Consider the following 26484-nt stretch of genomic DNA (forward strand, 5'->3'; position numbering starts at 1 on the left):
CATTGATAGGACTTGGATATATAGAAGCTTCTGTAATAGAATGTTGAAATGTAATCAGTGTTGAAGTTGGCTTTGTTTTGGGGAAAGCTTGTCTAACTTGCCACCAAACTGCTCAAATGTGGTGAAGATGTCAGTACTTTCAATGATGTATTTACCGGATCATCTGACTACTGTGTTCCAGTCAAAAACTGTTATCAAGCGGCGCAGGACTCTGATCTGTATTAGATTCCATGATGGCAAATATATTTGTAATCAATATTGAGGTTAGATTTGTTTAAGGAAAACTTTCTTGTACCCTAAGTGTTCATATCTGATCAAGCTATCACTAATGGGAACATTGAAAGAACCATAGTAATGCAGGCAGCATCTTTTGACAATATCATATGAACATGATACATTGGCACCAATCACTTGATAATTGTTCGATCGGCATTCTAAAAGTTGGTGCAAAATTGTTTAGTTTGATACCGATATAAGAACCTACATTGAAACGTTGCTCTGTGCAGTAAATAAGAAGTTTTCATCCATAAAGTTGTGTTTCATTTCAAATCCCTTGATAATTTGGCCTTCATTCCATCAACATCAAGCCATTTTGTTCAATTACCAGTTGGTAAACTTCTACAAAATGAATAAAAATACCTGAAAAGTTTGGGGTTATACAGAGGAACTCGGTCTGTTAATCCATTCGTCCATCCATTTATCTATACATCTCAGTCCGTCCAGCCATCCAAACCAGCTGTTGTTCATGCAATAACTCAAAAGCTGTATTTTGGATTGTTTTCACATTTTGGGACCACCCTTCTTTTAAAGGAGAGTTGCTACCCAAATTTTGATTATGGTCCCAAGCCATTTTCTTATTTAGACAGTGCACTGTATCTTTATATTTGTTTCAAGAATTACAGGAATTTAAAATTTTGCACTTTGTTCAAAATGTTCAGAATGTTTGCAGATGTGGGAGCAGTGCAAAGGTTTCTACTTTTCTACTTTTTACATTTTAAAAGAGTTATATTGATTTACCTATTTTGAACTTTAAAAAAAACAAAGGGATATTTATTTAACCAATAACTTCAACTCATTTGAAATGATTGATTTCAAATTTACGGTCACCTGCAATATCTACAGGAAAGAAGTTCATTATCACATGCATCTACAATTCGTCACCTCCTAACATTTTATATTGTTCTTACAGACCTCCTTAAATCACCATGCCATGTTGTCAAACGGTGGGAGAACGGATGAAGTCATGCTGGTCAGCCGTGGTCTTCATGTTTCTGTGGCTGCTAGGAAAATCTCGGGTAGGTGCTATAGTTTACTTTTACACCAGTCACCCAGAGGTATTGTTGTGCAGACTTGCCTTCCTTACCTACCATGATCTCTTGGTTATAGGGGAGGTGGGGTAGCCTGGAGGTTAAAGCATCCGCCCGTCTTGCCGAAGACCCAGGTTTGATTCCCTACATGGCTGCAATGTGTGGAACCCATTTCTGATGTCCTTCTGCGTGATGTTGCTTTAATATTGCTACAAGTGGCATAAAACTTGACACTTTGGATTATGTTTGAATCTCAAGTTTGCGAAACACTGACAACGTACTTAGGGCTGTCCCCATATTATGGTATTGTTCAAAGAAGCATTAGGCTTACTTTATTTCAGCTGTCAAACAGATTGTGACATTACATAATGTAAGCACTGGTCCATATTGTTGAAGAGATATGCCTGAATACATAGGAATGTGCTGTTACCAGTCTTGAATTTATCTCCTTAAGTCTTGTTTTGATGCTCGACTCCTTGAAACAGGAAATTGCCCTGCTAAATGTACACTGTTTACATTATAAACAAGTGCTATGTGGCTGAAGTACTTGGCCAGCGCATGATTCAGGAACCATACCTTCTGTCAGTGGTTACGGAATCTTCAGGCCTAAAGACTACTGTTTGTGTTTTGATCTGAGGGTAAATGCTCCAGTAAAAATCTCACTCTTGGTGGTATTTCAGGAAATGATATATAATGTTATACCTAATTTGTTTGAGATCTGATGAATTCAAGTGATCATTTGTATACCTCTGCATGGTTAACCCTTGACTTTTCTCAAGTGAAAAAAACCTGAAGTTTAATTTTCTCAAGATAAAATCCATAGGTATAGTTTCTCTAATTTGATTGCTTTTTAGATGCTGCACTGAAAATATTCAAGCTATATCAAATGAGTCAACACAAAATAAAAGAGTGCAAGTTATTATTATCAACAATCCATGCAACTGGGCACAGTGGCATAACCAGTCACTCCAGAGCCTGATTAAATCCATAGGGCTGCCTCTAGTCTTGCTTCAAGGCTGTTCTGAGTGCTAAACCCATGTATCTATATTAGTTTTATCCTTTTAAGAGGCAAGTCCATATTAGCAATTGTTAGTCTATCAGATTTTCATAGTTTGTAGGAATCAAGATTTAAACTATTGATTATTATGTTAGAAACTTGTGCAAGTCTCAGCTGTCTCATATTGCCAGCATAGCTTGTTGAAAACCATTGTCAACCCAAAATTCGGAAGAGGATAGTTTTCATGAGGATTCTGTCAGTGATATTTTCCTTTTCTGAATTAATGACCACAAAGCAATATATCTCACCATCACATCGTCTTTTGTGTTTGGAAGTGCAGATGTTATGATAGCTTTAGACTTGCCTCAAGGGACAGAACATGGAATGCCAGCGCATGTATTTTTAGGCTATGGCAACCAGAATCAGTATTTCAATAAGAACAATAAACTGATCAATAAATGAAATTCTGTCTTATGATTTATGTTATCTTGTATGAGAATCATATGGAAATTATTCACCATGCTGGGTGCATTTAGTGCAGCATCATGAACCAGTGTTAGGCCTTACAGGGAGGTAATTTATAGCAAGGTAATCTCTGAATTACAATAATTACACAGAGAAATATCAATATTTATGATGGGAATAGCGCTGTCAGTCTGACAGGTTAGTCTCACGGATCTCCCATGCCAGTGGTGTTAATACTGGACATACAGTCTGTTATATTCATAGCCTCATTATTGAAAGGTGTTTTCAGAAGCGGACACAACAGAAGATTATACAGCTAATACTGCCTAAAAAAATCAAGTTTTCATTTCAGTTGTATTTAGTACTAGGCATCAATGAAAACCGGATTAAACTGAATCAGAAATAAGGAACACCTTTAGAATAGCTGGACAATATTTAGTTCAGATTAACCTTGAGGAATTTCAGTTAATTTTGCAGTAAACAAAGCCATTTCTGTATACACAAGAAACCTGCGCAGAAAGCAAAGTCTGTAGTTCAGATCCAAACTGTATCGTAAGCAGGTGTTGTAAGCACATCGAATTATGCATCAGATAGTTCTTCAACAGAAATGGTAGTTTATGTCTTATACAAGAGGCAGGGGGAACGTACAGGGACATAGCTACCATTATGAAAAAAACAAAAACAGACTTACACATAATTATTACCAAAAAGGCTGGGCAAGCCCTCAGTAATATCTATGTATAAAGCTTACATGGAAAATAAATGCCTGACTTATGGTAAAGTCAGAGTAAAGACCGTTTGTCATTGTCATCAGATTTTAAATTGTTTACCATGAAACGTTTTGAGAGTTTTATTGTGAATGATGTTAACTTTTGAAATCCTTTCAGAGAGAGGATGACTGATTGCACTTCAGAAGTTTTGAAAGGTAGACATCAAAGTCTGGAGCTAGTGAAGTAGGAAACCTGTTTAGTTATGCTGATCATCAAGAGTCAGTCTCCATCATCCGTCAGTCCTTGTGAGAATATGTATATCAATTTGGTGTTTGTTTTAACTGGACTTGATACACCCTTTCAGAGATACATGACCTCAGATAGCTGATATTGAAATATTCATGCTGATACCATCTTAAGAGGTGGTACTGATGTTGTGAGGTGATAGATACTGTAGGATCCTGCTATCAGGTGAGGTAGAATACACTGGCAGTATTTGTTACTATCACAATCTCATTTAATGGTTCCTGTAGTTACTCAGTTCATTGTGTTCCTGAGTTCCTGGCAGTTATGTGCCTGACTCTGATACAGTGGAATCACATCCTGAATGGGACTCAACCTAACAAAACTACTCCTGGCAAACAAGGATAATTTGAACACAAACCTGACAGTTGACGGGCATTAGCCTGTATGAGTGCCACCCACTGGGGCTTGCCATTGTGATGAAATTAGCCCCAGATTGTCTTCCTTGAAGTGTAATTCAGTGGGTGAATGAGCAAGGCATGTGCGGCTACGTTCAGAATCAATTTCATTGTCATGCACTGCACGTACACTAGCCAACATCTGCTCTACCTTTCACAAACCAAATGAGTTTGCTCTGCATGTTCTCCGCACTGGTCCAGCTTGTCCTTGTTTGCTAGTAGAATCTGTAATTTAGTGAGAAGGAGTAATCCCAAATAGAACTTGGTACTGAGAAAAGAGGTCAACAAGCCTACTACTTGACACACTCCTACCATACAAGGATTGGACTGCATTCAGCCTGATATGACCTTTAAGCAGTGCCATGATAAGGTTGGTGACCAGGGAGATGCCAGATCTCTGCCATGTAGTTGGCTGTTGATTGGCAGAAAGGCCTCTACAGGTAGCCTGGATATAGCTGCTTCATTGCTCACTTCTCAATGAAGAAACCAATTTACTATGTCAGCCACAGGAAATGGTAATTGCTCAAAAACTCCTCGCTGAAAAATCATTCATACTTCATTTGTATATGAAATCGATATTCAGGGTGCATAAATTTGGGCATAATTCCTGGCAATCGTTCAAAAGATTTAGACTTTTTGACAGATATAGACATCACAGGATGAAAATTGTGTACTTTTGTTTCAAGTGTTGACGGTGGTGCTGAAGATGACTGAGGTGCATGATGGGGCAAGATTAGAAGAGAAGCCTTACTCCAGGATATAGTCTCTGCTGCGGCTGGCGTATCCCTGGAGATACAAAGCCTGAGATTGCTATTGTGTTTCAGATTAGCCTGAATAAGTCAACATTATGGACAAATCTGTGAGCTCTGGTCACTGTGTTTACAGACACAACTCTTCGTCCTGCCCTGGATCTGAAGTGAGCAAGGCAGTGGTTATAGAAGTCACAGCAATCAATGAACTACTGTCTATAAATGCTAACTTGTGCTTCCACAGTTTCTATTTGAAATTCACATCGTCTCATATTTGACTAGTAAAGAGTTCACATCTTTCCTCATGGGTACATTTTTTATAAAGAGAAAATTTGTTATCTGACTGTGCAACATGCTGACTCCTGTATTTCTGTGATATACAGAAATAAAGTAGATTAAGAAAAAGAGATTGTTTTATTGAGTACATGCTTAAGGAACAATGAAGTGTTGACAACTTGTAAAGTGTTTTGTGCAAATGATCAATGCAAGTTTGTTGTGATAATCATGATTTGTATTTATGTCAGTATATCGCAGAACATTCATCAGTTACTTATGGTCTGTATTCCTTTTCTCAGACATATATTAATGCAGACAGAATCAGACTCTACTATCGTAAGCATTATTGTGATGCTGATCACTTCCAGTATCTGTAATGGCATCAATTGTAAGGACTTAAAACACGAAGCTCTCTTTTAAATGTAAGAATTACACACTTGACACCTCTCCAGATTTATTTATTAATGACAGCAATCTGGTTCAATCTGGCTTTATTGTTTAGACAGTATATAGTAGGAGTAAAAATACTGGATATATTTTACTCTAATGAATATGAAGGTTTGATACGGTTTGTTCGGCTTACAAAATTACAAGTCAACTGGAGTTACCATGAACTATTGTTGCTGCATTGGGCTACACTGGAGGCAAATATAGATGGTTTTGACTTTCAGGATGTTTTGTTTTGTGTTTTCTGTTTAGTTACAGTTTTATATATATGTTAATGTATCTGTACTGAGAAGTATAAAACCTGACAGTATTTTCATACAAACCTGATATGAGGATTGGAGATACCAGGATATGAATGTTGTCAATTTAACCATGTAAATATACTATTAGGCATTGAAGAAATTCTTAACAGTTGGTCAGTATATGTTTATAATGTCAGATTTGAAGTTACAACTATAATTTGTCTGTCTGAGATGTAAATGTTCATCGTATGGTAATCTGGTCCATCAATATGCCATCAGTCTGACATAGACTTGCCAAGGATAGTCTTTCAAGGATGCAAAATCAGCATATATTGTGAACAAACAGAGCTCCTAGTTATATAAGCAGCATGGAGCAAGCTGGCAGCAGTTGGTGTCCTTGGATGACCCTTTACCCTGGCAGTGGTCAGCCATTTATTGACGCTGGTCAGAGGTGAGCTGGGTGATGTATTGCTGTTGCTCCAGGCTCATCAGCAGAAATGATGTAGAGGTTTCATTTTCATGCCTGCATCTTGCTACAAGATCTGCTTGTGCCACTGCTTCCATCTGGACAAACAATCCAGGTTCCTGTCGGGATTAGATCAGCACATCATACAAGCTTCAGTCTCAGCAAATAGTCTGATTGGGGATTGTTTTAGATCACCGTGACTTTGCAAAGATCAACCAGGTCATTCAATTATCAGTAATGTTAGTAGCCTGCCTGTTTCCACCGCTGCCCCCTGTTTTAACCCTTCTGGTGTAGGAACAACAGTTTTCATTAACTTCCTGACTGAATCTGCCCTACAGACGAAGAAATGAATCAGTTGATACATCTTGACATTTCAAGTGATAACAACCACTTGTCAAGAGTTTGTGCATCTCAGTTCATGTCTCAGATATACTGATTTTGTCTGCCCCAAGCCTGTGGACCAGAGTACACTTTCTTCACAGTTGATTACTGATTCAGAAACCTGCCACTTCCATTGGTAGCTCCTTTTCCTTCTGACCCCACAGTTCTGCCTTCTTGAATCCTACAGACACTATGGAGATAGGGCCCTGGTGAATAATTCCTGATTGATGTCTCTAACTGTCCATCCCATTATGTAGAACCCCTAACTCGGCCAGACTAGATGATATTGATTAGGACATGGTCACTTTGTGCCAGGATTCGTCATTCTGTCTCTAGACATGTTCACCACTCACTTTACCATATAATACCTGGTAGTAAATATGAAAGTGGATATGATGGGACATCTTTGAATTGCAAGTCCAGAGTCTTTGTATCTACTGGTATATTTCACCCTTTTGATCAAGAGCACTTGCAAAGCAGCATGTAGATAAATGTGTAATGGGTTATGCCTTTGGATTTTTTGTGATGAAGTGGGCAACATTGTTTTGTGTTTGTAATATTTCAAGAAAGGGAAAGTTCTTTTCACAATAGAACAATCACAAAAATCCAGAAGATTATTTAACCTTCAGATGTAACTGGAATAAAACAGCAAGGATGAAAATAGTCAAAATGTTCAAGCAGAGTCTAGTTGACACTTGAATATAGATCGATTTCTGTAGCATTCTAGATGTGTCCATGAAAGTACAGCAATGATTGGTGATCCTATTCAGTGTCCCAGAATAAACATAATGTGCTTGATACTTCTCTGGCCCGCAACTTGTTGCTTCTTTTGCAGTATTGATTGTGTGGGTCCAACACAAGAACTTGTCTCTTCAGAAGATGAATGTCTTGAGGCAGTAGTCCTTGCACCGTCAGTTCCTAAGAACGTGTGATTTCTATATCCTTGAATACACTATCCATTAATCCATTAAGTTGATTAAATTTAGAAGCTGAGATAACAAAAATCTGGCCCTGACTTGCAACATGTCCGTGTAGCATCTAGCTAGGCAGGCTTTGCATATGTTATCAATCTTTCCCTTTCATGAGCTCTGTACAGAACATGGAACAGATCTGAACCTTGAGTACATTTTAGTTGGTAATTGTGGGCCATAATGGCTTCCAAGTGTATTCCTTTGTATATTCCAAGTGAAAATTGCTAAATCATAATTACAGGTTTGCTCTTGTGTGATTGTCAGCCTAGGTGGTGTGGGATCCCAGCTTGAGATGTGTATGGTGTGGGTTGATTGGGGACCTGAAAAGGTGGTTACATGGAGTCAACCATGAACACTGATGGCATAAGTCAATATTTTAGGGATCCTAGTTAAATGCATTGTGAAAGTGTTCTGTCCTGGGATCATATTTAGATATGAAATGAAGAATCTATTGCTTTGGAATATATGTAATGAGTTTCTGGCAAATCATACCTTGGGTCACCACAGTGAATTCCTTACATCCTATTGCTTATTTGAACCTTGTCTGTCTTTAACAGATGTCGAAGTGGTTATATTCTGGTCATTATCTTATTTAAATATCAGTACATGTTCTCAGTCCATGCCAGGTATGAGTTGTTATTCCATAAACCAATGCTGAGTTTTTACACGGATGCTCAAATATGTATGACATTGAGAGGGTTAACTTATTGTATTAGTGGTCAGCTTGAGTTCAAGACACACTAAATCTTGTGGATATAGAATTGAGAGCATTATCACTAGCATTGTACTAGTGGTCATCTGGAATCCAAGACACACTAAAACTTGTGGGTTTGGAATTGAGAGGGTTAACATATTGCACTTGTGGTCAGCTTAAATCCAAGTTACACTAAACCTGTTTGCTTTGAGGTTGTGTCAACAGCAAGAAGAGAAGATAAGAATTGTTTTAATATAGTAAATAACTTAACAAATGTTATATTTTCAAACTGATCCTAAACAGATATATAAAGTGAAATATTAATAGTTCAAGAAAACACTCACTGCATATTGCACTGTCATTCATTTAGCTGTCTTGGAACTGTGTGTATTTTAATTAAGTAAACATGTTGATAATTAAATTATGAGACATAAAACCATCCATTTGAACTTAAACCACTAGCATCTGTTTAAACAATTGTATTTCAACAAATTATATTAATGCCATAATCTAATAATTGCATTCATTATCAAATTAAGCAAATAACAATCTCCATCAGCTGATTAAATCTTAAAAATAAAACAAATATTTCGACCAGTTGTTAACCTTCACTCTGCAACTTGTGGAACAGAGGCTTGAGTAAATACTGAGGAAGTGCAGCAATAGGACTGATTCCATGATGGCCAGAGATTATGCTTTAGCCACAGACAGATTACACCAAGACATATCCTGCTGACCTCACTGATAAGTCTTTTGTCTTTGACTGCAGGGAATCCATACTTTGGAGCAAGTTGTTATTTAAACAGCGCCATAATTTTATTCCATGATCTCTGCAGTCCATATACTTGGCAGTGTCAGGGTTATATAACAAAGCTGTACCCATCATTTTGAGAGCCAATGATTATTGATTAGCAAACTACAAGCGGGCGTATTACCCCAGGATGGCTTGTTAGAAACGGTACGAGTTTTGTCCAACTTTGGCGTCGATAACGTCCGAGGAGGCGAAAGAGGTGAAGGACTGCATCAACAAATACAAGCAATATTCTCACAATTAGCAACCTTGGATTGTGGCTTATGGATGGACACCAACCACGGCTTGGGACTAGCCTAATGGGATGCAGGATGATTGTATATAGACATAAATGTCAAACAGTTGCAAAAATGGATCCCTTGGTGGCCAACTCAGCAAAATCTACGCTCGATATTAAATGACTGTTATGTATGATAAAGCACTTGAACTTGCAGCTTTGTGTGCAAGTACTTCATAGTCTGTGTTGTTTCTTCTGGAACCTTACAGCTCGCTTGCAACTGGCAGAAGTGATGAAAGAAGGCTGGGATCGAACTTTCTTGTATACATCAGGCCTCATCTATATAGTGTAGCATCAGCTGAATATCTTCCATAGTGTCCCAGTTTGTGCTACTTTCTCAAGGATGACTGGATGTATGTGAAACACTGTTGTATTTAGTGCCTCTGTGTAATAACTGTTTATCACCTGGTTCTAGATGGGCAGTGTGTACAGACCCTATTACTCTGAAATAATACTGATAGTATGCATTGACGGAATTTATGTGATTCCTTGTAAATAGTGCTGTTTCAAGGATTAGGAAAATGTCGTACAGTGACATTCACACAGATGCAAGTGGCTACAGCCTCAAGAACATGGCAGCTTCCAGCATTTCGTCAATTTCGACCAACATGAAGGAGGGTGTAAAGGAAATTGCAAAGTTTCTGTATGTTCCATTCCAGTGTTGCAAAAGGAAGCTGGTAAGTTTTTCATTATGAGTTTAAATGTCTGTCACTGTTGACCTTGGATGTTGTCTGAAAGAGAAAAAAAATCATGTTAGCTTTGGCTGTGTCAGTCATATCAATAATGTCATGAATAATTTTTGTGACAGGACATACATATGTTTGACCGGTTTGGGTCTTAATTTTCAGGAAAATGAACAGAAGTTAATAAACGCTATTTTGTGTCCTCCAACGCAAGCATACACAGTCAATGCATCTGTGAAATATATGATATTTTTCAAAAGACCCATGAAGGTCTGGTTTTGTTTCTCCTAGGAGTTGACTAATGAGATCAGGTGGCCAGACTTGCTGGCTTGACACTTGTCATTGGTTCCCAGTTGTGCAGATCGATGCTCATGCTGTTGATCACTGGATTGTCTGGTCCAGATTTGATTATTTACAGAATGCAGCCATATAGCTAGAATATTGCTGAGTGTGGCATAAATCTAAACTCACTGGTTTTCAAGAAATTTAGAGCAGTAAAAACTTTGCATGATGCTTGTAGATGCTCCAGTTTTAAGAAACTTTAAATCTGGATCTAGTGTATACAAAGATAAAATAACAGACTGCAAATTTGTGTTGAAAAATAGTCCTTTATGCAATAGCAGTGTTTGTATGTCTGTCATCATGAGTGGATGATATGGCTGAGACATGAGGGCAGTTAGATGATGTGGCTGAGAAGATCTGTCATCATGAGTGAAAACTTGTCAGAGACAATCACATGGGAATTGACTCGCCCATCTAACCTTTTAGATATGTGATCAGCTGGGAATACAGTCTGTCAGAATTTGTGTGACAGCAGACTTACATAATCACAGTCAATGCTCCCTTTGTTTTACCTGGTTGGTTACCTTAGCATAGTTGATTGCAGTTGCTGGGTGAAGCCAAGGCCTAATGGCAGAAGTATAGTGTGGCTTAGACCTTATGGTAGAAGACCTGAGACATAATGGCAGTTGCATGGTGTGGGTGAGACCTGATGGCAGCTGTATGATGCTGCTGAGACCTGATGGCAGTTGCATGGTGTGGCTGAGACCTGATGGCAGCTGTATGATGCTGCTGAGACCAGAAGGCAGCTGTATGGTGTGGCTGAGACCTGATGGCAGTTGTAGGGTGTGCCTGAGACCTGATGGCAGTTGTAGGGTGTGGCTGAGACCTGATGGCAGCTGTATGATGCTGCTGAGACCAGAAGGCAGCTGTATGGTGTGGCTGAGACCTGATGGCAGTTGTAGGGTGTGCCTGAGACCTGATGGCAGTTGTAGGGTGTGCCTGAGACCTGATGGCAGTTGTGTAGTGTGGCTGAGACCTGATGGCAGTTGTATGGTGTGGCTGAGATGTGATGGCAGTTGCATGGTGTGGCTGAGACATGATGGCAATTGTATGGTGTGGCTGAGACATGATGGCAGTTGCATGGTGTGGCTGAGACATAATGGCAGTTGCGTGGTGTGGCTGAGACGTGATGGAAGTTGCATGGTGTGGCTGAGACCTGATGACAATTGTGTAGTGTGGCTGAGACCTGATGGCAATTGTCTAGTGTGGCTGAAACCTGATGGAAGTTGTATGGTGTGGCTGAGACCTGATGGCAGTTGTATGGTGTGGCTGAGACCTGATGGCAGTTGTATGGTGTGGCTGAGATGTGATGGCAGTTGTATGGTGTGGCTGAGACATAATGGCAGTTGTATGATGTGGCTGAGACATAATGGCAGTTGTATGGTGTGGCTGAGACCTGATGGCATTTGAATGATGTGGCTGAGACCTGATGGCAGTTGTATGGTGTGGCTGAGACATAATGGCAGTTGTGTAGTGTGGCTGAGACCTGATGGCAGTTGTATGGTGTGGCTGAGACATGGTGGCAGTTGTGTAGTGTGGCTGAGACCTGATGGCATTTGAATGATGTGGATGAGACCTGATGGCAGTTGTATGGTGTGGCTGAGACATAATGGCAGTTGTATGATGTGTCTGAGACATGATGGCAGTTGTATAGTGTGGCTGAGACCTAATGGCAGTTGTAAGGTGTGGCTGAGACCTGATGGCAGTTGTGTAGTGTGGCTGAGACCTGATGGCAATTGTGTAGTGGCTGAGACCTGATGGAAGTTGCATGGTGTGGCTGAGACATGATGGCAATTGTATGGTGTGGCTGAGACATGATGGCAGTTGCATGGTGTGGCTGAGACATAATGGCAGTTGCGTGGTGTGGCTGAGACCTGATGGAAGTTGCATGGTGTGGCTGAGACCTGATGACAATTTTGTAGTGTGGCTGAGACCTGATGGCAATTGTGTAGTGTGGCTGAAACCTGATGGAAGTTGTATGGTGTGGCTGAGACCTGATGGCAGTTGTATGGTGTGGCTGAGACCTGATGGCAGTTGTATGGTGTGGCTGAGATGTGATAGCAGTTGTATGGTGTGGCTGAGACCTAATGGCAGTTGTATGATGTGGCTGAGACCTAATGGCAGTTGTATGATGCTGCTGAGACCTGATGGCAATTGTGTAGTGTGACTGAGACATGATAGCAGTTGTATGGTGTGGCTGAGACCGGATGGCAGTTGTATGGTGTGGCTGAGACCTGATGGCAGTTGTATGGTGTGGCTGAGACCTGATGGCAGTTGCATGGTGTGGCTGAGACATGGTGGCAGTTGTGTGGTGTGGCTGAGACCTGATGGCAGTTGTGTAGTGTGGCTGAGACTTGATGGCAGTTGTGTAGTGTGGCTGAGACCTGATGGCCGTTGTGTAGTGTGGCTGAGACCTGATGGCAGTTGCATGGTGTGGCTGAGACCTGATGGCAGTTGCATGGTGTGGCTGAGACATGGTGGCAGTTGTGTAGTGTGGCTGAGACCTGATGGCAGTTGTGTAGTGTGGCTGAGACCTGATGGCAGTTGCATGGTGTGGCTGAGACATGGTGGCAGTTGTGTAGTGTGGCTGAGACCTGATGGCAGTTGCATGGTGTGGCTGAGACCTGATGGCAGTTGTGTTGTGTGGCTGAGACCTGATGGCAGTTGTATGGTGTGGCTGAGACCTGATGGCAGTTGTATGGTGTTCCTGAGACATGGTGGCAGTTATATGGTGTGGCTGAGACCTGATGGCAGTTGTGTCGTGTGGCTGAGACCTGATGGCAGTTGTATGGTGTGGCTGAGATGTGATGGCAGTTGTATGGTGTGGCTAAGACATAATGGCAGTTGTATGATGTGGCTGAGACATAATGGCAGTTGTATGGTGTGGCTGAGACCTGATGGCATTTGAATGATGTGGCTGAGACCTGATGGCAGTTGTATGGTGTGGCTGAGACATGGTGGCAGTTGTGTAGTGTGGCTGAGACCTGATGGCAGTTGTATGGTGTGGCTGAGACCTGATGGCAGTTGTATGGTGTGGCTGAGACCTGATGGCAGTTGTATGGTGTGGCTGAGATGTGATAGCAGTTGTATGGTGTGGCTGAGACCTAATGGCAGTTGTATGATGTGGCTGAGACCTAATGGCAGTTGTATGATGCTGCTGAGACCTGATGGCAATTGTGTAGTGTGACTGAGACATGGTGGCAGTTGTGTAGTGTGGCTGAGACCTGATGGCAATTGTGTAGTGGCTGAGACCTGATGGAAGTTGCATGGTGTGGCTGAGACATGATGGCAATTGTATGGTGTGGCTGAGACATGATGGCAGTTGCATGGTGTGGCTGAGACATAATGGCAGTTGCGTGGTGTGGCTGAGACCTGATGGAAGTTGCATGGTGTGGCTGAGACCTGATGACAATTGTGTAGTGTGGCTGAGACCTGATGGCAATTGTGTAGTGTGGCTGAAACCTGATGGAAGTTGTATGGTGTGGCTGAGACCTGATGGCAGTTGTATGGTGTGGCTGAGACCTGATGGCAGTTGTATGGTGTGGCTGAGATGTGATAGCAGTTGTATGGTGTGGCTGAGACCTAATGGCAGTTGTATGATGTGGCTGAGACCTAATGGCAGTTGTATGATGCTGCTGAGACCTGATGGCAATTGTGTAGTGTGACTGAGACATGATAGCAGTTGTATGGTGTGGCTGAGACCTGATGGCAGTTGTATGGTGTGGCTGAGACCTGATGGCAGTTGTATGGTGTGGCTGAGACCTGATGGCAGTTGCATGGTGTGGCTGAGACATGGTGACAGTTGTGTTGTGTGACTGAGACCTGATGGCAGTTGTGTAGTGTGGCTGAGACTTGATGGCAGTTGTGTAGTGTGGCTGAGACCTGATGGCCGTTGTGTAGTGTGGCTGAGACCTGATGGCAGTTGCATGGTGTGGCTGAGACCTGATGGCAGTTGCATGGTGTGGCTGAGACATGGTGGCAGTTGTGTAGTGTGACTGAGACCTGATGGCAGTTGTGTAGTGTGGCTGAGACCTGATGGCAGTTGCATGGTGTGGCTGAGACATGGTGGCAGTTGTGTAGTGTGGCTGAGACCTGATGGCAGTTGCATGGTGTGGCTGAGACCTGATGGCAGTTGTGTTGTGTGGCTGAGACCTGATGGCAGTTGTATGGTGTGGCTGAGACCTGATGGCAGTTGTATGGTGTTCCTGAGACATGGTGGCAGTTATATGGTGTGGCTGAGACCTGATGGCAGTTGTGTCGTGTGGCTGAGACCTGATGGCAGTTGTATGGTGTGGCTGAGATGTGATGGCAGTTGTATGGTGTGGCTGAGACATAATGGCAGTTGTATGATGTGGCTGAGACATAATGGCAGTTGTATGGTGTGGCTGAGACCTGATGGCATTTGAATGATGTGGCTGAGACCTGATGGCAGTTGTATGGTGTGGCTGAGACATAATGGCAGTTGTGTAGTGTGGCTGAGACCTGATGGCAGTTGTATGGTGTGGCTGAGACATGGTGGCAGTTGTGTAGTGTGGCTGAGACCTGATGGCATTTGAATGATGTGGATGAGACCTGATGGCAGTTGCATGGTGTGGCTGAGACATAATGGCAGTTGTATGATGTGTCTGAGACATGATGGCAGTTGTGTAGTGTGGCTGAGACATGATGGCAATTGTATGGTGTGGCTGAGACATGATGGCAGTTGCATGGTGTGGCTGAGACCTGATGGCAGTTGCGTGGTGTGGCTGAGACCTGATGGAAGTTGCATGGTGTGGCTGAGACCTGATGACAATTGTGTAGTGTGGCTGAGACCTGATGGCAATTGTGTAGTGTGGCTGAAACCTGATGGAAGTTGTATGGTGTGGCTGAGACCTGATGGCAGTTGTGTTGTGTGGCTGAGACCTGATGGCAGTTGTATGGTGTGGCTGAGACCTGATGGCAGTTGTATGGTGTTCCTGAGACATGGTGGCAGTTATATGGTGTGGCTGAGACCTGATGGCAGTTGTATGGTGTGGCTGAGATGTGATGGCAGTTGTATGGTGTGGCTGAGACCTAATGGCAGTTGTATGATGTGGCTGAGACATAATGGCAGTTGTATGGTGTGGCTGAGACCTGATGGCATTTGAATGATGTGGCTGAAACCTGATGGCAGTTGTATGGTGTGGCTGAGACATAATGACAGTTGTGTAGTGTGGCTGAGACCTGATGGCAGTTGTATGATGTGGCTGAGACATGGTGGCAGTTGTGTAGTGTGGCTGAGACCTGATGGCATTTGAATGATGTGGATGAGACCTGATGGCAGTTGTATGGTGTGGCTGAGACATAATGGCAGTTGTATGATGTGTCTGAGACATGATGGCAGTTGTGTAGTGTGGCTGAGACCTAATGGCAGTTGTAAGGTGTGGCTGAGACATGATAGCAGTTGTGTAGTGTGGCTGAGACCTGATGGCAATTGTGTAGTGGCTGAGACCTGATGGAAGTTGCATGGTGTGGCTGAGACATGATGGCAATTGTATGGTGTGGCTGAGACATGATGGCAGTTGCATGGTGTGGCTGAGACATAATGGCAGTTGCGTGGTGTGGCTGAGACCTGATGGAAGTTGCATGGTGTGGCTGAGACCTGATGACAATTGTGTAGTGTGGCTGAGACCTGATGGCAATTGTGTAGTGTGGCTGAAACCTGATGGAAGTTGTATGGTGTGGCTGAGACCTGATGGCAGTTGTATGGTGTGGCTGAGACCTGATGGCAGTTGTATGGTGTGGCTGAGATGTGATAGCAGTTGTATGGTGTGGCTGAGACCTAATGGCAGTTGTATGATGTGGCTGAGACCTATTGGCAGTTGTATGATGCTGCTGAGACCTGATGGCAATTGTGTAGTGTGACTGAGACATGATAGCAGTTGTATGGTGTGGCTGAGACCGGATGGCAGTTGTATGGTGTGGCTGAGACCTGATGGCAGTTGTATGGTGTGGCTGAGACCTGATGGCAGTTGCATGGTGTGGCTGAGACATGGTGGCAGTTGTGTGGTGTGGCTGAGACCTGATGGCAGTTGTGTAGTGTGGCTGAGACTTGATGGCAGTTGTGTAGTGTGGCTGAGACCTGATGGCCATTGTGTGGTGTGGCTGAGACCTGATGGCAGTTGCATGGTGTGGCTGAGACCTGATGGCAGTTGCATGGTGTGGCTGAGACATGGTGGCAGTTGTGTAGTGTGGCTGAGACCTGATGGCAGTTGTATGGTGTGGCTGAGACCTGATGGCAGTTGCATGGTGTGGCTGAGACATGGTGGCAGTTGTGTAGTGTGGCTGAGACCTGATGGCAGTTGCATGGTGTGGCTGAGACCTGATGGCAGTTGTGTTGTGTGGCTGAGACCTGATGGCAGTTGTATGGTGTGGCTGAGACCTGATGGCAGTTGTATGGTGTTCTTGAGACATGGTGGCAGTTATATGGTGTGGCTGAGACCTGATGGCAGTTGTGTCGTGTGGCTGAGACCTGATGGCAGTTGTATGGTGTGGCTGAGACCTGATGGCAGTTGTATGGTGTGGCTGAGGCCTGATGGCAGTTGTATGGTGTGGCTGAGACCTGATGGCAGTCGCATGGTGTGGCTGAGACCTGATGGCAGTTGTATGGTGTGGCTGAGACCTGATGGCAGTTGCATGGTGTGGCTGAGACCTGATGGCAGTTGTATGGTGTTCCTGAGACATGGTGGCAGTTGTGTAGTGTGGCTGAGACATTGTGGCAGTTGTGTTGTGTGGCTGAGACCTGATGGCAGTTGTGTTGTGTGGCTGAGACCTGATGGCAGTTGTGTAGTGTGGCTGAGACCTGATGGCAGTTGTATGGTGTGGCTGAGACCTGATGGCAGTTGTATGGTGTGGCTGAGACATGATGGCAGTTTGTTGTGTGGCTAAGACCTGATGGCAGTTGTATGGTGTGGCTGAGACCTGATGGCAATTGTATGGTGTTCCTGAGACATGGTGGCAGTTGTGTAGTGTGGCTGAGACATGGTGGCAGTTGTGTTGTGTGACTGAGACATGGTGGCAGTTGTGTTGTGTGGCTGAGACATGGTGGCAGTTGTGTTGTGTGGCTGAGACCTGATGGCAGTTGTATGGTGTGGCTGAGACATGGTGGGAGTTGTGTAGTGTGGCTGAGACCTAATGGCATTTGGATGATGTGGCTGAGACATGGTGGCAGTTGTGTAGTGTGGCTGAGACATGGTGGCAGTTGTGTTGTGTGGCTGAGACATGGTGGCAGTTGTGTAGTGTGGCTGAGACATGGTGGCAGTTGTGTAGTGTGGCTGAGACCTGGTGGCAGTTGCATGGTGTTCCTGAGACATGGTGGCAGTTGTGTTGTGTGGCTGAGACCTGATGGCCGTTGTGTAGTGTGGCTGAGACCTGATGGCAGTTGCATGGTGTGGCTGAGACCTGATGGCAGTTGCATGGTGTGGCTGAGACATGGTGGCAGTTGTGTAGTGTGGCTGAGACCTGATGGCAGTTGTGTAGTGTGGCTGAGACCTGATGGCAGTTGCATGGTGTGGCTGAGACATGGTGGCAGTTTTCTATTGTGGCTGAGACCTGATGGCAGTTGCATGGTGTGGCTGAGACATGGTGGCAGTTGTGTAGTGTGGCTGAGACCTGATGGCAGTTGTATGGTGTGGCTGAGACCTGATGGCAGTTGTGTAGTGTGGCTGAGACCTGTTGGCAGTTGTATGGTGTGGCTGAGACCTGATGGCAGTTGTGTAGTGTGGCTGAGACCTGATGGCAGTTGTATGGTGTTGCTGAGATTGTATTTGCATTAAGTTCTGTGATCTGAATGTGTGGTAAGGATGTTGCGTGTCTGCTACAGTGTATTGTGAAGCTAAGGTATGGCCTTTTCAACAAGGGTTGACTTTGGAATTATACCTTTGAAATATCTAACGAAATTTAAATTTTGATTTCAGATTGCATGATCTGTGTGATTACCTGATTGAATAGTTTCATTGCTCATACAATTGACTGTTCTATTCTGACATCCAGCAGTCCCTTAAAACCATCCTGTTTGTTGCATCTGAATCTTAATGGCCCTTTTCTCATGTTTATTTACCTTGTTATGTATGCGAAGTATCGTGTATTGTGAAAAATCAATACACTCATATGAAAATTGTTGCAAATTGTTGTTTCTGATGTATCGTGTATGTTTCTTTGGTATGAATTATGACATATATAACTTAAAAATTATCATGGCATTCCAATGACTTCATATATGTTTGTCTTTAGAGTGATTTCAAAACTCACCCAGAACAACATATGGAGATGCCTCTGTTTAGAGAGACATATTTCCAGCCTTGCCTACAGTTGGGAGCTAAACCCAGCTGGAATCTGCTTCCTCTGATCCACCCAGTACAGCACCACGGCACTCACAAGTACCACAAACAGTTACCCAACAGTTTAACCTGTGTTATTGTTGCACAAGTACATATAATGAGATATAGCACAGGCAGTTTACTTTACTTGTCTGAGGCAGCTCCACTCTTGTTTTATCATTTCCCTCAGATAAACTGATATTGCCTGACACTGGTGAGAAAATTAGTTTATTTTCTCTTGGGATCGGCAAATTGTCCTCCTCCTGCATCTAGTTGTATTTTTCAAGGCCTTAATATCTGCTAGCTACATATTCAGTTGATTGTTTTAGATAGCAGGGGGAATATTGAACCATTGACCAGAATTACGCAAATATGTGGAGATCCTCTGCTGTCTATGCTGTAATGTTGGTTATGTATAGAGACATCGTTGAGGATCATATGGGGAATAGCAGATGCAGCATTATGGGGCACAGTGATGAAACATTTCCAATGGACAAATTTATGAGGGATTGATATCATCAAAAGAAGCTAATATTCTTCATTAGTTTTAGAATTTGTGGTATTTGCCTTTATTTCAAGAAATGACAAATTTGACTGTTCTGTGACCTTCAATTAAGAGAATTGAGTCTGTATCTAGTTGATGCTATAACAAATGGAACAGAATTCTATGTAGTCACGCATAACTTTTAGTAAAAAATATGTTGAAAAAATATTAACAGTTATAGTAGTGTAGTTATGTGCTTGTAGAAATGATGGTTCTACTTTTTATATTGTATACATATCTGGTCATGACATGACAGAAACCAGCCTGGCTGTGGTTACATTGTAGATGTGTAGGGTTGGAAATGAATATAACTAAGCTTGAAGCATAACACAGTTACTGGAAGTGATTTTAGCATTTGGGGCAGGTTCAGTCGCTCGATTTGACTAGCCGTTTCTGCTCTCAAAGATCCTTTATGATATTGTGGAGAATATTGTGCTTGCTAAGTGTTTAAGTACCTTCAGAGAGAACAAGAACTTTTGATGTTAACATCTTCAAACCTATAAAACATTTTATGCTTGGAAAGTTCCTTGACACCTTTAGGCTAATTGCTGTGTTTGAACATTAAAGCAATTAACTTTGCTGTGTAGGAATTTGTTCAGTTAAACAATCTGTTTTAGCTTCACCATCAAGAAATTATGCACATCACCACTGATGCATATGCATCTTTTCTGAGAGGGTTGAAAGACTATCCCAGTTGATGATGCACACTTCATGGTTCATTCTCTTTTAGTGTCCTGAGTCTAGGCTGGTGGCCTTCAGATTAACATGTCTAATGTTGCAAAAAGTAAGTTAGACATGTATTTTTTTATTCTCTCTGTTGAAGTCATGTGGTTTAACTATAATCGCTGTGTGTACAACATATTTATGTGATGTATGTCTTACAGCACATAGGACACTGAGGAGGGTTGCCATGACTCCATTTGGACTTTTTAACTCAATGACACAGCTTTCAGACATGGATAGATAGTTTTATGTTGGGAGCTATGTGATTGTCTTCACAATGATTGGTTGTTCCAGCTGGAGGATTGACATGATAACAGATTGCCTTGTAGAGATTGGCTGTTCCATCCAGGTCAACAGATTGACCTTGTTCCAGTAGAAGAAAGGGATGTTATGACAGATTTTGTCTTGTAATGACTGGCTGTTCCAGCTTGGGGAAGGGATGTGATAACAGATTGTTTTTGTAATGACTGATTGTTCAGCCGGATTAAGGATATGATAACAGATTGACTTTGTAATAACAGGTTGTTCCAGATGAGGAAGGGATGTGATAACAGATTGTCTTTGTAATGACTGGTTGTTCCAGATGGGGAAGGGATGTGATAACAGATTGTCATTGTAATGACTGGTTGTTCCAGATGGGGAAGGGATGTGATAACAGATTGTCTTTGTAATGACTGGTTGTTCCAGCTTGAGGGATGTGATAACAGATTGTCTTGTAATGATTAGTTCTTCTAGTTTGGAAGGTTTATGATAACAGAACTTCAAGATTATGACTCTGGACTTTGATATCAGGTCACTTGCATCTTGAGAATCATATAATCATATAATCATGTTTACTGAAGTCCTACAACTTAAATGATTGTGTGTCATTTATAGATCTTCCTTGTCCTAAACTGATGTCATTGAAGTATTGCTTATTGGAACAACATAGACGGGCTCTATGTTTGATCAATCATGCATCTAAAAGATGGTTTAGATGCACTTGTAGTGTATGTTGTAATCATGATGTGATGCACAGTATATGCTTCCAGTAAATTGCCAAGAAATGGTTTCTATAAATATGTTTTATATATCCTATATTCATTTAGTTTTGTATTTATATATGTTACATAGTCTTTCAACAGCCTGTTAAGATTAGCGTAACAGTTGGTTATTATGTTCTATTTACATATGTGTGATGTTGAGGTGAGTGAGTGAGTGAGTTTAGTTTTTCGCCGCACTCAGCAATATTTGTGCTATATGGCGGCGGTCTGTAAATAATAGAGTCTGGACCATACAGTCCAGTGATCAACAACATGAGCATCAATCTGCGCAATTGGGAACCGATGATATGTGTCAACCAAGTCAGCATGACTGACGACCCGATCCCGCTAGTCACCTCTTACGACAAGCATAGTCGCCTTTTATGGCAAGCATGGGTTGCTGAAGGCCTATTCTGCCCCAGACCTTCACGGGTCTGTTGAGGTGAGACTCAAATAAATGTCATTCTGTCATTCTTCTATTATTTATTCTCCTGGGAAGTGTATTGTAAAAGTCTGACGACTGTACTTCCTTAGCAGAGTGGTTCATATGGTCCAGCCCTAGTCTCCCAGTGAATTCTATGGCCTATTTACAGTGATATCATGTTTACCTGACACACTATCCTATCAACTTAAAACATGTAACCTTCTTATTCACAAACCTTTCTTAATTATGAAAAAAATTACTTCTACCACTGAACTGAGAAGATAATTGTCAGATTTGTTGCTTATGATCATTGTTTTATTTCAAAGATATTATGTTTTGTGAATCTTGACTCATTTTCATGTTACACTCATGTTTTAGGTAAAAGGGTCAAATATATCTGAAGTCTGTTTCAGCAAATTGCATAATTGAAAACTAAGACAATGTGTATTACATCGTTACGATGCAGGCTTCATATGTAATGACCATTTCTGTTCTCAAGGGAGTGACTTGTTGATGTAACCATACAATTAATTACCTTCCAAGAAGCACAGGGATCTGTGAAGGTAATGGGGAAGGTCCGATGGGACAGCATTAAGCATGGCAATTGACCATGCAATGAAATCAAGCAGCACGTTGATGACGGTGCAGATATTAGCTTGAACGTCTCTGGTACTTGTATCTCTGTCTTGTTTTGTCTTGAGCTTGATGCAGGGGGCTTAGTGTAATTGCATGCATGAAGTCAGGGGCGTATGATCAGATGAATTCAAACAAGTTTATTATACAGACAGTATCAAGGGGAATATCACGCTCTGTGATGGTTTATACTTAATTGAGCACTTTAGCCAAAAGGGATATTATAGGAGCTAGGTGTCTAGGTTGTCTGTTCGTCCACATTCGCTGTGGATTCTGTGTCCATCTTTGAGAAAAAACAGGTGCCAACATTGACTCCAGTTGATTGTTTTATATGATTTATATGTTGCAGTTGAAACATTTTCCATAAAACTAAAGGGTTGTTAATTTTAAGTGGGTATTATGTGAGCCATACCAGTGAAAATACAGTATTGAAACTTACAAATATTATAAACACATACAAGAAGTTGAACAACATCTTAGGTTGTTCAAATCTAACTACATTTTGTAGACAAACTAGTAGCTGGGTTAGCATTCAGACGTCACAGCTTGTAAAAAGTACAAGTCCATTGCAGAATTTAGCACTGTTGCATGACTGATGACGGCTGACTTGAGACTGTCTTCCTGACAACTGATATGAAGCCAACAGTCAGACTACAGAGCAGCTTCTGACATGCCCTGGCCAATTGTCTGTCAGTGCCAGGAAAACAAAATTGATTGCTTGATATCACATAACAAGCTTAACCCTTTACAGACCTACAACATGGAGGCGACACAACGATCCCACTAACCAGACAGAATATACCATTCAAAGGAACACTATGCTTCAATTTCTTCTTGGTTTCTTAAGTCAGATATTGATTTTTAAGTATCCCTTTGTCCAGTTGTTGATAAATGGAAGTGTCATCTTTTCAAGACACAAGTTGAAACAAATATTTCATCCACAAAGAAAGTCAAAAGTTCTTTAAGATTATACTTTATTTTGTTACGGTTACAAATTTGCAATGACAAAAGGTGTGAGAAATCCCCTCAGAACCAGCAAAATATAACACTGACAAGTCTAAGATTTTCAGTAATTTTGTATTGAGCTGAAACAAAGGCAAGATGCAAGAGATTCACAAGAGAGGTTTCATGTACAGTGCAACTGAGTCAAATCTGTAGTAATGGGTCACAAATATAATATCAACTCACCGAACTCTTGATGTGAAAGTGAGAAACAGTTATGCAGAATGTAACGCAGCGAACAGTCAGGCAGCGGTTATGTAGATCAAGCATTGATGGAGATTAGCAGATATGTACTCCAGTTAATCTGTATCCATGTATTTCCGGAAAATACAGTGTCAGTGAAGGAAACTGAAGGTCCAGTTTGAAAGCATTGTACATGATTATATACTTCGTCATAAAGTTTTATCACAAAGCATAATTAAATGTTTTACCAATGATATTGAATAATGTGAATTAAAAAACATGACAAAATGTCAGAACAGATTGTGTTTTTTTCAGACTTAACTTGTTTGATTGTTTAGTTCTGATTGACCTGAAGTCATGACATCAAGTGAAGGCTTGATTTCACTGATTTACCCAAACCCTCTTGACAGGCTCCCAGCCTATGTCTGGTGTTCCCCACCATTATACTACTCAAATACTCAAATATTGCTAAAAGCAGCATAAAATTCACTCACTCAGTGACAAGCCCATTCCTATGATGAGCAGATTCCTTTGACAGATTTGGGGAATTGCCGGTGTGGCAACAAGCATTACTTATTCTACTGTTTTAAGTGTTTTATCATGGAGAAAGATTAATTATTTTGACGTGAGATAAAAAATTTTTGTGCAAGGTTCTTGGAATGCTATCTGCAGAACAAGTAGCAACTGGGGATTACGCCCTGACAGTTTGTCAATAGAGACGTAATGCACAGTAATCAAATATTATCCCAAATACCCTATTAATGTTAACGGAATCAAATTCAAAGCCTTCTCAGTCATTCAATTATGCTTATTGATAAACGAGTGTCTGGCTTTGTCAGTGAAACTGTCGACAAAACCAACTTCATTAGTTTTCATTAATCTTATTACGTTAATTGATGACCGGCTCTTATTTGGCATTTCATTTTCATTTTCAAGTTTTGTTTGGTTTCACTGAACAAGTAAATATGAGAAATGCTGAAAATCATTAATAAGGTAATTTTCCTCAAGCATTAACAGTGACAGGAGGAAAGAGCGAATGTTATGGCTGGCTCCTTGACAGCTGTTGTCATTGATTCGAGTGAAAACAATGTACCGGGGTATGCTTATTCACAATAAAATCACCTGTATTACTTTATGTCCATTTAGTTAACCCAGTGTGGGCTGAATTGTAATGTTTTGGTCGCAAGTAATATTGATTTCTTGTCTTTCTTCACAGATATTGATTATATCAAATGCCTTTGAGTACTTTTAGCTCTTTTATAATATTTATACATAGGAAATATTTCATCTTCAGTGAGCTTCACTTCACCATTTGTGCAGTTGTAGCTTGAATAGCTTTTAGCATGGCTGTTATGTGAAGGTGTGGTCATCCTTACTTTCTATGTCTGGTTTCATCAACAGCAGACATCAAGTGGATATTTCATTAGGACAGTACAATAATAGCTCATTATTACCTAGGAGGGTGAAGATATCGGGGTTTGTATTTTTCATACGATGCCCTACGGCAAAATATCACTTTGTCATGGTGACATGATGTCATGATCAATGCTATGATGTTATGTTTCAACAGTGCATTCTACAAGCAGTGACAGAGGGCAGCCAGCCTGTGATTGAAAGTAGATTTGGGTTCATTTTCCTCAGTTTGACGACTTTGGTAATAAACAGAATATTATATTTGTGCCCATAACATACTATGTACACTCATATCAGATCCTCTGTAAATGGAATTTGTTGTGACCATAAAATAATGTTTCTTTGAACATTTGAACAGAGGATAACGGGAAGCTAGTCTCATGGTCTGAAGAATTGAGGCTGTAGCAAAGAAGACTTCAAGGATATGTATAAGACATATATATATTGCACCCAGTGTTTGTGTTAATGCAGAAACATGCAATTTTCACGCCCCAAAAAATGATAAAACCACACAAAAAATATTTTGCGTGCATAGATTATGATCTACGTAATTCAAAAGGTACCTTAAAACTGTTACATATGGACCAACAATAAATTTTAGCATGATTCTGGTTTGTACTGAAAATATACATGTAAAAGATTTGCACTACATGTTTATAGTTTTATATTTTGCATGCACTTGTAAAAAAATTATCGCAAATGCTTGCACCAATTATAAATAAGACTGTGGTGATATGAAACCTGTTTTGATTCAGACTCTGGAACAATCCATACTACCCAATAACATGATAAATACTGCCATTATGCAGGGTATCAATCTCCCCAAAATTTCTGTCAGAATTTTACAGTTAGATGTAAAACTTCCCAGCCCAGAAAAAAACTTACCTGCCCACAAAAAATACTAATTTACATAGTATAATTGAATTAAAATTTGTAAAATGTTGTAAAAATATATTTATTTCATATACATGACTAAATTTTAACTTGACTGCAGGGCAGGTGAATTTGAGAATTTAGTGCAACACAGACATAGTAGTAGTAGACCCTTGTTTTCCCCTGTGTAACAACATGAACACAACTCGCATTATGGGGAGGATGCCTCACCCCAAGGTGTAAGGTGAAAATAATCCCAAGGGGATACTTTAAATTACCTCCAATCCATTGTGTTCATATTACAAAAATGAAGCTGACATCCATAAAATGCTTGCCCAGGAGAAATTGATAGTTTAACATGTAATATTGACAGAAATCAGAGTGTCTGAGCACCAGGAAGATTAATAGCTGATTTGTATCAGGCAGTGTCAACCTGCACTTTAATACCCTGTGGTGTTACAACTGGTAGAGATGTCCTACTCATGTGCTGCTGTTGCTGCTGCTGCAGCTGTCTGTGCATCTGAGATGCCATAGAACTATCATTTTTATGATTCCTCAGCCTCTGTTACAATATGCCAAAAGTCCTGTAATTTGGCAGGAAGTGCAAAAAACTAATGATTGTTCGGAAGTTTCAAAAGAACTCTCCTTCACTGCCAGCTACACAGAGTCTTCAGTATAATGATACAAGGAATCTGCATCACACTCCTCAGCGTGTCAAGGCATGAAAAACATCACTTTGTTCCAAACGTCTACCATCCAGAGACAGAAGGATGTGGCAGCTTCCAGACTTGTCACCACCATAATCATCCCTG

The 26484-nt window shown here is 41.3% G+C and overlaps 1 protein-coding gene across 10 annotated transcripts in view; it reads left to right on the plus strand.

Annotated features, from left to right (window-relative positions):
- Window positions 1–1231: 1231 nt before the first annotated feature.
- The window catches only part of LOC137298984 (tensin-3-like), a 230683-nt gene continuing 205430 nt past the window's right edge, over window positions 1232–26484 (plus strand). For all 10 annotated transcript variants that reach the window (XM_067831414.1, XM_067831422.1, XM_067831425.1 and 7 more), the window contains exon 1: window positions 1232–1295. In XM_067831414.1, coding sequence (XP_067687515.1) covers window positions 1236–1295 — 60 coding nt within the window. In that variant the 5' untranslated portion in view covers window positions 1232–1235. The remainder of the gene's footprint in view (window positions 1296–26484) is intronic.

This window comes from Haliotis asinina, chromosome 10 (assembly GCF_037392515.1).
Source record: "Haliotis asinina isolate JCU_RB_2024 chromosome 10, JCU_Hal_asi_v2, whole genome shotgun sequence".
Classification (NCBI taxonomy): domain Eukaryota; kingdom Metazoa; phylum Mollusca; class Gastropoda; order Lepetellida; family Haliotidae; genus Haliotis; species Haliotis asinina.